The 13,479-nt window shown below is 42.0% G+C and overlaps 1 protein-coding gene across 2 annotated transcripts; it reads right to left on the bottom strand.

Annotated features, from left to right (window-relative positions):
* Window positions 1-470: 470 nt before the first annotated feature.
* On the bottom strand, window positions 471-6,225 carry CRYGN (crystallin gamma N). 2 transcript variants are annotated; one of them, XM_083186371.1, is made up of 4 exons: window positions 6,110-6,225; window positions 2,250-2,498; window positions 1,080-1,225; window positions 471-687 (listed from the first exon to the last, which is right to left on the bottom strand). In XM_083186371.1, exons 1-4 carry the CDS (start codon window positions 6,128-6,130, stop codon window positions 552-554), a joined length of 552 nt encoding a protein of 183 aa, XP_083042497.1. In that variant the 5' UTR covers window positions 6,131-6,225; the 3' UTR covers window positions 471-551. The 2 variants fall into 2 exon arrangements, with proteins under 2 accessions (XP_083042497.1, XP_083042496.1); XM_083186370.1 differs by lacking the exon at window positions 6,110-6,225 and adding an exon at window positions 3,383-3,493.
* Between the last annotated feature and the right edge of the window lie 7,254 nt (window positions 6,226-13,479).

The raw sequence follows: 13,479 nt of genomic DNA, 5'->3' as shown, positions 1-13,479 counted from the left end.
CAAAATAACCCTCTTTCTCCGACAGGGCATATGACAGGAGTCATTCTATCTTGTTTCACATTATATTTCCTATAGTTGATATACAAAGGCCTGTGCCCCTTCCTACACCAGCCATGTGCCAGCTTTGTTAAGTGATGCCCTGTCTTGGGGTGTCACATATGCATAAAATGAATATTTACCACTGTCAATGTAAGTGGATGATCAAGGCCATGTTTAATCAGCAACCTGGTCTCCAGCTACTGTAAGCTGGTTTTATAAGGAGGGATCACTGTCATTGGTCATGCTGTAAATATAGGCTCTTGTTCCAGGTTTATGGTTCCCACTATCCGCAATATGATCCATATCTCCTGATTGTACAATATGACTCCGGATCCTTTATGAAGTCACTTAGACATACCGAGAACCTGCTGTGTGATCAGATTTTGAACACAACCGTAATATCAGAGTAAAAACTGAGGCCAGGACACAGTTTAAAATTTATTGGGCATTTTGTCATTTAGAAGAGGTAAATGTCACTGAGTGTCCCTTTCATTCAGGTCAGATTTCAGCACTTAGAAGTAGTTTACCACCCGTCTGATGGACTGGATGTTTGCACTCTGGGCTTGCCATTCATTGAATGTACGGTAATCACCTCTCTCCACAATGTACATGCGTCCGCGGTAGTTGGGCTCTTCATACAGCACCCACCTGGAATCACACAAATGGAACAGAATAAGTACAAACATAGAAAGAAGTGTTAGTCAGGGCTGTGCTGTGCATGGTATAAAGAACACACACTGGCAGTACAAACCATCTATATACAGTTACCTGGAAGAGTGGGGGCATATATAGATATTATAAAAATTTAAATTACAAATGGACTAACATTAAGTTCTACAGAGAAACTTATAGATTTATCCACCTCTACGTCTATCCACCTAGTGAATAAATATTTATATATATATATATATTTGATTGATTAGTGCAGAATCATTATCTAGTGGCCTTATGTGCACATGTGTAGAACTGACAATGCGGAAACAGATAATATATTGCGTGTGTGATGTTTACTGTGCTCCCCTTCTCAGCTTAATACTTACGCTCCGTCACCATAGACCTTGATGGCATTCACACAGTTCTTGTTCCAGCCTCGTCCCTGAAGGAATGGACAGTCCTCGCAGAACTCCATGCACTGGCCTGTGAAATTACAGCCCTCAAACAGTTCCAGTCTGTAATGTTCTCCATGCTGAAACAAAAGGGAATTGTCAATTAGACTATTAGATATACTCTGACATTAATCTAGTACTAAGTGCTATGTAGTTAATAATAGATCTAGTAAAGTTGGATCTTTTAGTTAAAAAAAAAAAATTACCGAAATCTCTTGGAACTTCTCATCTTTCAAATTCCCTAATAGAAATTATTTTCTAGGATTACACTCAACATGTAAAAGGGACCTTTGGAAAAATGATGGAGCAGTATATACTGTATGTTTGTGGTGTTATAACTTCATAGTAATCACTGCAGAAGACCCAACTACTGCAGGTCTCCAAGTGGAGAACTTATATTCTAAAATGTTACCATTATGGCCCGTACTCAATGCGACCGGTGTGGGGGTTAAACACAGCTGATTGCAGAAAACAAGCAATCCTCACTGTTTAACCCCCTCGCCGTATTCAATGTTCCGGGGGGAATCCTCACTGTCACAGGATGGCGAGGATTCCCCCAAATAGTAAGGCACTTAGCCACGAGTCTCGCTGTTTCAGCGGCCGCATACAGTGATTCCCTCTCGCTCTAAAAACTGAGCGAGGGGGAATCGGCGTATGCAGAGGGGTCAGTTGAATACTGACAGGGCGAGCAGTGACAGCTTGCCCCCGGCATTGAATACACCTCTATGTAGCTTGCCATTGAGTTTTCCCGCCAACATTAATGCAAATAACCTTTTTTTAGAACTTTACATTTACGCCACAGTTTCATGTTCTAACCGGCCATTTTTTCTTTTCATGGTTTCAGTGTATTTTTACTTTTTTCTTTGCTATTGTACAATATTGGTTGAGAACAATATTTGCCCTTTTATCACAGTGGTCACAATGTATCATGGTGTTTACCAATGCAGTATGCATGAATAATTACACAGGGGACAGCTCTTCCAATGAGAGTCAACCCTTATGAATACATTTCTGGGTTTAAGACTCGGGAGTCCTTCCGAGAATGTGAATAATTAATGACTATGATCTAGTTACCTAGAAAGTACATATATATGTAATACAAACCATTCTGACAGGTCGACTGGATCCCATGTGATCATTGTGTCCATTCCAACGGTGGAAGTCTGGGTATTCCCCTCTTTCCAGAATGTACTGCTGGCCTTTAAAATCAGGGTGATCAAAACAAGTCCAGGCTCCACTTTCTACTCGGATGGAATTGACACGGTTCATGAAGCCCCTGTCCTGAAAGTTATCGCAGTCTCCGAAGACCTCCAATTTCCTCCCTGTGAAACATTTTCCCTCGTAGAAAATGATCTAAAACAAGACAGGAGACATGAGTTCCTCGCGCTCGGAGCCAAGTGCGCCGAGAGCAGCATTTACTCTTTGTCTGATGGAAACACGAAAATCTGATCGTTGTATAAATGAATTTGTGAACAAAGAAGATGTGTTATGAAGGAAATTATTTGCAGATGCTCCTGTCAAACAAAATAGTTTAATGTTTTGCAGGTTTACCCAAGATATAAAGGGAAGTGGGATAACGTGTGACCTTTCACACCAGAATATAAGATTATGATTTAAATACACATAATAATCACTTTTACTTGCGAATCTGAAATATATTGAAATGTATATTACCCTTTATGCTGGAAATAAGTAGCATGAGCCTAGTGGAAATATTGCAGTGCTTAGGCAACAAAATGTGTCTGAAAATAGTCAGTATTAGTCATGTACTTATTATCTATGAGGAATTTGTGTTGCTGCGTATTTTGTCATGACCAATGAGCCAAAGTATGAATCTATCATTATCATATGATAGTTTCCAGTCTTCACTACCACTAATTCCCAGCATGCTCGTTAGGTGTGGAATTCTGGGTATTGAAATGATGAACTGTAGAGAGAGAGGGACAGTAAACAGCAATGAGGCCCAGCTGCACTGAGGGGAAAAGCGTGCACCCTTTAGGACATATAGTATATCCTCTGGGGCCTGACCTGCATTTGTTCTCTATTAGCTCATTTTGGCAATAGGTGTAAGTTCCCTCAATGTACTTCCTCACATTAAGGGCCAAAAACTTGGCATGACGTAGAATGCTAAAAGAACAACAAGTGCAGGGGGGACAAGAGAGTGCCTGTGTGTAGCCTCCATTGCAGGCACCCTCTTCTCTGGCAGCAAGTAGACTCTGGGAACATGGCACCTGCACCTTGTTTCTGGGGACATCTCTAGTGCGCATGCCTAAATCACTCAGAAACAGCTGTGGTGGCCATTTTCCAAGTGATTTCTGTCTGCAGTGCAAGGACATCCCAGCAGGACTTCAGAGGGGTAAGGGCCAGATGTAATAAGCTTCAAAAGTGATAAAATGGAGAGTGATAAACAGCCAGCCAATCAGCTCCTGCCTGACATGTCACAGACTGTGTTTGAAAAATGTCAGGCAGGAGCTGATTGGTTGGTTGTTTATCACTCTCCATTTTATCACTTTTGAAGCTTAGTACATCTGGTCCTAAGTATAACATATGAGTGTATATTGGGCCCTCCTTTACATAGGGGCCCGTGTGCACAGCACACCTTGAAGCCATTATAGACACACACATGAACAAGTGGGTATAAGCTGGCATGAGAAATAATGGTTTCTAATTTCCGATCCATTTCTAATTTCCAACCCATGTGAACATTGAAGGCTAGGACAATGGACACACATAGCTGATCACTGTAAAAATAAGAAAACATCCAAACATGCTCACCTCCCTGGGATCCCCTGATTGGTGCTTTGGTGAGCGCTGACGATCTTCAGGGCTCCCTGTTGCTCTGTGACCGTACTGTGCAGTAAAGTGATGCTGAAAGTGGCAGCTCACTTTACAGCATCGGGGGTCACAGAAGAAGGAAGCCCCGAAGATTGGCAGCGCTGAAGGAGCCAATGTATGGGGGTGGCAAGCATTACAAGCGGTGTTGGTGGGGGCACAGTGCGAGGGGGGGTTGTTGCGATGGGCAGGGGGTTGATGACATTAGCAGCAATGGTGGTGTTGCATGCACAGTACAGCATCAGTATTTTTTTCTGTATTTTAAACACTATTTGGAAACAGAACACACTGTTTGGACCTGTGGAAAAGAGGCCACATGTTAGGCTTGCCCACTGCAGGTCTCTGTTCTCATCTTTTGACCATTGAGGGCATTCTGAAGACAGATCCAGTACTTATGAGTCAGCCTCAGCGCTTTACACTTTCTCCTGAGGTTTTAGAAATTCAGTATTGGTGTGTGGTGGTGTTGGGAGCAATAAGCCCAAATTTTGTCTACGGTGCCAAAGTCTTGCATGGCCCTGTGCAGAAGGGATTACTCTCACTAGGTTTATATAAACCTGATCACACACTGATGAGCATAGGTCAGTGTTTGGTCAGCCTCTAACAGACATCGCCTTGTTGCTGGTGACGGAGCTTACTAAGCTTGCAGCAATAAGAACCTCTCTAATCACACTGTACTATACGGAAGTGTTTTAGCTCTCATTGCAGTACAAAGTAGTGACTGCTGGCCCTCTACAACAGAGACGGGTCTAGAGTGATCCCATAAAATGTGTTGTTTCACCTAATCTACATACGTTGTGGATTCAGCGCTTTGGTGATTGTGAACAATTAAGGTCAAAGACAAATTAGTTTCTGTTCATATGTAATAGTAGGGCAATGAGTCATAAGAGACACATGTTCTGGTAAACAATCCTGGAACCCACCAATGTGATCATTTTTAACCCAATTTTGTAAACTGTGGTGATGCTGTGTCCATACAATATGTCTGTATGTACAGTATGTAGTGTATGTCTGTATGTATGCATGTATGTACAGTATGTATGTCTCTGTGTATGTCTGTATGTATGCATGTACAGTATGTATGTCTGTATGTATGTATGTATGTATGCATGTACAGTATGTATGTCTCTGTGTATGTCTGTATGTATGTATGTATGCATGTACAGTATGTATGTATCTGTGTATGTATGCATGTACAGTATGTATGTCTGTATGTATGTATGCATGTACAGTATGTATGTCTCTGTGTATGTCTGTATGTATGCATGCATGTACAGTATGTATGTATGTATGTATGCATGTACAGTATGTATGTATGTCTGTATGTATGTATGTATGTCTGTGTATGCATGTACAGTATGTATGCCACTTGTCCTGAGAATATTTTATTTTTTTCTTTATAGTCTGAAAAGTCCACAACCATTTTGTATCACTATCTGGTGGGCCTTTTTGTTGAGATTGGCCTGGATCTGTAGCTCCCTGGCCTCCCGTATTTATCCAGCCCTAGCGATTATATCAATCCATAGACTAACACAGAGCAGCAATGTACCAAGCTGGCTTTACTGTAATGTAATGTTATATAGCACCTATTATGGACTGGCTGTGGAACAGTCTGAAAAACAGAGGGGTATTTGTCTGTAATGTCAATATCTAAAAGTGGATTGCAATAAGCTAGAAGCGGTGAAGGGATTTAACTATTAACGGATTTATTTAAAATGTCATGGTTAAAGCTATTAAACTCTGATAATATAATAAACCTTTCCATATTCCGAGCCCTGTAATCTCACATATACTGTAGCGTGAATTATACATAATGTAAACTTTTTAGATTTGCCCGTTTTTGCTTCCTGTACATATGGGGATATAATTTGTTATGTATTATGTTTAGTTAATTTTTATTCTTTTTTTTTTTTTTTTTAGTATTTTTTTAGAGTGAGTACTGTATAATATCCTAAGCATACATTTCAGCAATTATAATAATTCCAGCTTCATACATACATTTATATTTCCCACTGCCAACATAAACTCTATCTGAGATAACATATTTGCAGACTAAAAACAGTCCTTTCTCCTATTTTATGTAATCTTATATAGTATATAGGTTAGCCATGGCTGAATGAAAACTATTTACTTACTTTTCCAGAATACTGAGACATCTTTGCACTGGACGCTGTCCAAACCAACACACGAGCCAACAAATCTGACAGACAGAAAAATTGGACACTCCAATATATATCACAGTTCAGACAGAGGCTGCTATCGCTCGCCCCATCTAACAATGAAGCAACTATAGAAGGTTTAGCATTTTCGCTTGGTAGACAAAATCCCCTGTATCTAACAGTGCTGATCCTAGACTTTCAACATATTGTAGACAAGCAGACAAAAGATTTGCTCTGCAGGAATTTGGCTGATGAGAACGGCAGTTTCACTGCACCTTTTATGTATAGAGCAGGGGGTGAAGGAATGATCAGTGCTTTACATGGGATGTTTAGAGGAGTTTACCATATGCTGCTAATAACTTATAGAAATGCACATTAATCCACCAATAAATCCTGGAAATGAGACAGAAACTCACGAAGAGAGGGTTCGTGAACTTCTGCTGCATAATGTATATACTATTTACTGTACTGAAAAGTATACTACAAGGTCAGGAAAATGTAAAGTGCAAAAATAATACACAGATACAAATTAGAGCAAAAAAAAAGATAGAAATGCCAAATGTAAAATTAAAAGTGTAGATTTGTCCATATATTTTGTACCAAAAAGTATTGTTTTCGCATTAAAAAAGTTTCTTGTTAGTTTGTCAAAATTTAATGAAAAAAAGATGTGTAACATTCGGTACAACGGTCTTCTTAACCCTTTGAGTGACGGCGTTGCTGTGAGAGATGGGCAAAATATCCGCGAAAAATGGCAGGGTGGAAGTCGAGGAATATGAATCACTTTAGTTATTGCTGGCAAATGATCTGAAGTCAATTTATTGAAGTTTTTTAAACACTGCGCCAAAAAAACAACAGTCGGTAATTTCATGAAAATGGTCTTTTCGTGTAACGTTTGTTACCAGTTTTCATAACAAGCTTTGCATCAAAATGAAAGCATATCATGCACCACACAAACAACATTTACTTTGCACAAAATATTCAAAACACATGCACAAAAAATATATTTCACGTGATCTTATTAGTCAAAATGTAACATTTGTTATCATGGAATGACCAGTAGCTGTGAGTGAGGATGGCATTTATAGCGGATATTTTGCACATCTCTCACAGCAATGTTGGCACTGAAAGGGTTAGCGCGGACACTCCAAGCGCTGCCTCCTCTGGACCGGGTCACTCGAGCCGGGTTACCCATCCACACAGTACAGCAACCTTAGTCTGAAAGGGGTATAATTTGTCTCTCTCTACCACTAAATGTAAACAATTCAAGAGCAGTAAGCAAACAAAAATGGTACAAAAGTAAGCGGTAAGCTGCTTGTGGTAGAAAACACGTTTAAAAAAGTTAAAAATAATGTAAATGCTTCAGTTATTAAAAAAGACAGGGAACATGCAATGTTTTAAGATCTTACAGCTGTTTTGCAGCAATGGAAGTAGATTAAGTTTTGAAAGTTGCAATGCACATTGCTATAAGGGACCTGAACCAGACATCATTGTGATATCACACTGTTTCAGCTCGGTTGTGGCTACATCTACTTCTGTTTCTTGACTTTTCCCATCATGCATTGGGTCCACGTATAACCACTGGGGGATATAAATCTCTGGCGAGCGAAGCGAGCAACTGTGCCCGAAGCACGGCGAATGCAGTGGGTACAATAAACCTGCAATAAAAGAGTAGATAACAAGACAGTGTGTTTGTCCAAAAGGGACTGATAAATCGTCTGTGTCCGTCCCTATTACGCCTCAAAAAATGTTGTATGACACTTTGATAAAGCTGTTTATCGAGCGAAATGCGTCGGTGGACTCGCTAAGGTGAGACTATAGTCCGACCCTCCATTGAAATGCTACCTTTATTGGTCAGTGACTAGACCAGCATCTGAACTACATCTGTTGCAGCTCTGGGATATGCACTCCCCACAGTGGACCCCTCTTACATTATAACGCTACAAAGAGCAGTAGACAAGTATCCTCCATTAAGCATACGTTAAGGGATCTCACGGATTGAAGCTGAACCCTGCTTTGGGAACAACAATTTATGAGGTGTAATAGGAACAGACACAGATGATTTATCAGTCCTATTTGGACCTACACACAAATACTCTATACGGTACCTTAGGGACTTTACCATTGTTCTTGTCACCGTCCTTTTAATTTTTCTGCGCTAGCAGTATTTTTATTTATTTTACTTTATGTATCAAATGAATATCTGATTACATTTGATGGTACTTGTGTACTAGCAGGGCACCCATTGCATCGCAGACCATAAGGCATGCGATGGTATGCGATGGCAGCCGATGTTATACAATTTTAAATTGTATACCATCGAATTGTATGGCATTGTATGCAATTGTATCGCATATACAATGGTATGCGATTTAAAATTGTATAAGCACCCTAATGGGGGCTTACAATGTTAAATGCACCCCCACACCATCCCCACTATGAACGTGAACCCGAAGCGTGGTAAGCGCAGCGAGCCCGCGAGGGGCGACGGTACGCGTCCTACGACCTTTTCATACCCCACTATCCACGTCGGCGTGGAGTCAATTTTATATAGTGTGGCGAGCGGACGCGGAATACATGTAAAGTAATACGCATCCCCTCGCGGGGCTCACTGCGCTCGCCACACTATATAAAAATCAACTCCACGCTGACGTGGAAAGTCGGGGTATGAAAAGGTCGTAGGACACGTACCGCTGCGCTCGCCACGCTTCGGGTTCACGTTCATAGTGGGGGTGGCGTGGGGGTGCATTTAACATTTTAAGCCTCCATTAGGGTGCTTATACAATAAAACATCGTATAGGGGGCTTATACAATTTTTAATCACATCGCAGTGCATCGGGTGTATGGCATGCGATGCGATTATATGTAGTGCGACCGAATATCGTGGGCGCCATGCTAGTACACAAGTACCCATTTGATATACCTATTTTTAAAAGTGTTATAGAACTTTTTTAACACAGTTATACCTTTATTTTGCAAATGTGAGGGCATCTTACAACTTCTGCCCTCACCTAACACCTCATCCTCATCAAGAAACAGAAGTGAATCTAGACACAACCATACCAGCTCTTCACCAGGAAAGGCTCCTATTAGAACTCATGCCCTGACAGGAGCTTTTTTTAATAAATTTGGGAGAAAATGTTAACGTTTATATTTCAAATCTAAATACTTATCACCAGGGCCGGATTAATAGAACAACTGTTTAAAAGCTATTAATTTATTTTCCAGTTACTTTAAGCTTGATAAACCTTAATAAATGTATAAAGAATGCTTGATGTACTCCAGACATGACCAGTGCCAGATCAAGGTCTAAATGGGCCTGGAGCTGAAAATTATCAAGGGCCTATTATGTGCAATAATGGGGGTTGTGGCCGGCACCTAATAATGTGGGGGGCGTGACCAGTTTTCTGTTTGGGTGGTCTGCTCATTGGTGTGTCTCTATTTGTGTAAATACTTTCAACTAATTGTATATGCCTGGAAAAGGCAGGGGGCTGGCATAGGAAAAATGCAGGGAGATATATTGGCGGTTGCCCTCCAAAGGTGCACCCGCAGGATGCCGATGTCCTAAGATACTTGCAAGGTGAGGTGGCACTCCAGTCATAAAAAGAATACTGAAAGCCAAAACTTGGTAGACAACATTTCAGCACCTTTTATGTGATCACCTAAGTTTACCACACCATATACCCCTTATACAAATCATGCAACACAATAGTAACCCCCTTATACTGTACTTGCCTCTTACACATTATGCGACATGGCATACATCGCCGCCCCTTGCCACGCCTCCGCCGTGATGCCAGCGCGCATCTGCGGCCTCCCTGGCATCTCCTCCTCCCCCCTGCAGCCGGAAGGATATCCCCGGCTGTGACATGCACGGAGGACAGGGGAGGGGGGTGCGGACGGCGGGCAGCGATAGAAGCCCATAGGCTTCTATAGGGTATCGCCACCCAAAGGTGGCGATACCCTGCCTACCGAAGACATTGCGGCCGGGTTTTGGTAAATTAAAAAATGCGGTAAAACAGGGGTTTTACCAAATTTTCATCACAGTACATCCCGCCCATAATGAGCCAAAATTCACTCCAACTGAGCCAAAATTTACACTATGGGACACGGATTGAGTCAAAATTCACATTATGCCACACAGATTAAGGCAAAATTCACATTTTGCCACACGTATTGAGCCAAAATACACACTATACCAAACAGAGTGAGCAATAATGCACATTATGCTTCATAAACAGGGGCATTGCGTGCCAAAGGTGCGCATTAAAAATTTACACTATAATGCCCATTACATGTTAAGCCACACACCATAATGTCCATTACGTATTATGCCAAACATGGTGTTGCCAAATTATGGTAATGCCTATTAAAAATGATGCTACATAGGTGCTGCTTACCTACATGCTGATTGCCAGAGGTTCCATGCTCATTACCATGTGAGATTACATGCTCATTGCCAAGGGGGAATACATGCTCACGGTAACTGGGGGACAGTCACCACCGGGCAGAAATGACAGCCATTGACAGACGGGCAGAGAGCAGGGGGCTGCCCGGCTGTATTCAGAGCACTGCAGGTCCCAGTTATTTTCACACCAGAAAATGCAGGGATTTACCCAGGAATATGGTCCCAGGATCATGCAGGGACATTCCCGGGATGGCCCCTTTTACACCAGCCTAGTCCCTGCATTTTCAGGTGTGAAGGGGAGAGAAACCCCCCCCCCCCCCTTTAAACAACCAGCTATATCTTTGTAACCAACTGACCCATTTACATGTAGGCCCTGAGGAAGATCTGCGAAGCGTACGCCGGCCACCTTAGCCGTGCGGTCGCTTCACTTGCATGCCTCGATCTGTGTCTTGATATAGTCCTTGTATAGACTCCTATTAATATATATTCACTGTGTCTCTTATGCTAGTCCTTATAAGGACTCTAATGATTTAATTGCTAAAATATATTATGTCTGCCTAAGGTGAACCTAACAGCTCCTGGGACTCCATCAGGCCCATTGTTAATCCGGCCCTGGACATGACTGATCCTTACATTACATTAAACCCTAATATTTTGTTTCATTCGTTAATTTGTTTTTATAAAAATGACAGGTTAAAACAAATAAATAGGGGAAACTAAAGGGGAGCACACACAGGGTGATTTATCGGTCAGCGCTTGTCACATAATCTCCCGGCATACACACTGCCTAGTGTGTATCAGAACCTTACAATCAGAATCAGCTTTATTTGGGCAGCTGGGTTCACCCAGAGCTGGGACATCAGGTGGTGGTAGACGGGCTCTCACAGTCCAGCAGAGGGCTTCAGCCATGACCTGCAGCTTAAAGGTCTGGGGGACACTATACTGCCAACGGCTTCCCCACAGGTGTAGTCATGTATTTATCATGCCTATTTTGGTGTTGGTCCTGCCTACATTTGTTTCGGTGCTGCCCATGTGAGGCCAAATCAAAACATTTTTCCAGGGTCATTTTTAGCTCACAATCTGCCCCTGCCTGTCTGGGTAAATTGTGCAGTATGGATAATTGGCCAAGATGGCATTAGCTACCAATGGCCAAGATCAGGAATGCTTCACATGCTGGAGCTTGGCAAATTCTGCAAAAAACAGACTCTATAGAAACTTATGTGCAAACAAAAACAGGGAATCACAACAGATCTGATAAAGGCAAACAACCATTGTAAAATGCTACTTATTTGGAAGGATGAGGACAGGGGATGATGAAATGAGCATAGTCCCAGACAGGCATCCAAGTGGGAACTAGACACACCTGTCTGCATCTATGGAGTTATTCTGGTTGGCTCAGTGAGTTGTCATGATCACAGCTTACAGAGCACCAGAGACGCCACCCGTCCGAGTGCCTGCCCAGAGGATTCCCCTGTTTAACATGCGTAACGTGTGTAACCTTCTCAAATAAAAGTCAGAGCTGGGACGAAGACAGGATGGACGACTGACGTCCACTACCCGCCCCCCGGCAGGCAGTGGCCTGCCCGAGTAGCCATGGGAACACCCAGCGCTTTAATGGGGGATCCCAGTCCCTGCCGCCGTCCGCCCCCGATGTATGCGAATTGCTCGGCGACTATGCAAGTCGCCAAAGCCATTTGCAAAGGAGGCCTGCACGTATGCATAAGAGACCATGCGCAGTCCCAAAAACATCTGGACGGGGCCAAACTCGCTATTTAGCGATGAGATCAGAATCACCCCCTCTCTGTAATGCCCTGGGTGTGCTGCTTATGCCAGTGCTCATGCCGAAACATCATGGGCAAGAATAAAATCACTGGTTCCTAGATTCAAGAGTTTGGCCAATGAATTCACTAGTTGATTAGGTGAATTTAAGGGATAAATAAACCATCTTTTACCCGATACCCCTTTATGCCCATGGCGGTCAACTAAATTCCCATGTCTGATATTTGCTTGTTTCCAGTATTTATAATGTGGGTCAATATACTGTAAGAATTATATAGCACAGACAATAAACTCTAACATCTGTTAGTGAGCAGAGGTATGGCTTCAATTCTCACATTCGTATTATCAATATGAACCGCAGGATAACCCAGAGCTGACAACTTGGGTCTCTGCTCTTCCAGTCTCTGATCCACAATATACTCATTGCCGATGATACATCTGACTCTAGTTAATTGCCTGTGAGGGACATTATTTTAAATCCTGAAATAGACTGAAAATGCTAAATCCAATGTGGGGCATTTATAAAATAAATAGTGCATAGTGATAATAAAAATATTTATTTTTAAAGTGTAACATTACAATAGATTTTGTGTTTATCCTAGTTTGTGATGATTGTTCTGGCATTTACTTAGTGACTTATGGATAAAACAATGCCGTGATCTGTTTTATTTATGCAACTAAATTATTTACATATAATGTCGTTACGGGATTGATTTATTTTTAAGCAGTGAGGATTGTGTCCCTGTTACATCACATCCCCCCTCCCCCAGGTGGTGACATCACTGACAAATGCCCTATATCGTTCTCCTGTTGCACTGTCAATATAGTTAACTATATCAGTGGCTGCGGTAATTGCTCCAGTCTGTAACCAGCATTATTTAACACACCTGCCTAATACTTTGACACAGCACCGTATATAGGCATTGTGTATAGGCAGACCGTGAACCATGGTGATCTTTCATCCACGAACAGTGGATGGCTGTGTACTGGAGCAGTACCACGCTGTGAGACACACCAGTCAGCACCATGGAGGACCAGAAACTGGACATATATGGGTTTTATCAGTGTTGCAAGTAATGGGGTACGGCGTGGTACGGAGTACCTGTAAGAAATATGTTGCACTTACCCCTGACCCACTGTCAATTCTATTTTTATTTTAAGT

This window comes from Crinia signifera, chromosome 5 (genome assembly GCF_055691185.1).
Source record: "Crinia signifera chromosome 5, ASM5569118v1, whole genome shotgun sequence".
In the NCBI taxonomy this organism is placed as follows: domain Eukaryota; kingdom Metazoa; phylum Chordata; class Amphibia; order Anura; family Myobatrachidae; genus Crinia; species Crinia signifera.
Note: the sequence above shows the minus strand (reverse complement) of the source record. Positions and strands in the feature narration are given on the sequence as shown.

Bases quoted from the DNA above. Each gene is read 5' to 3' on its own strand.
- CRYGN (XM_083186370.1), bottom strand. From the start codon at position 3,481: ATGTCCTTGCACTGCAGACAGAAATCACTTGGAAAATGGCCACCACAG. The intron at 2,499-3,382 runs GTGCAGGTGCCA...GTCTTGTTTTAG, and splicing joins GAGATGTCCCCAGAAACAAG to ATCATTTTCTACGAGGGAAA. The intron at 688-1,079 runs GTAAGTATTAAG...GTGTGATTCCAG, and splicing joins AAGGTCTATGGTGACGGAGC to GTGGGTGCTGTATGAAGAGC.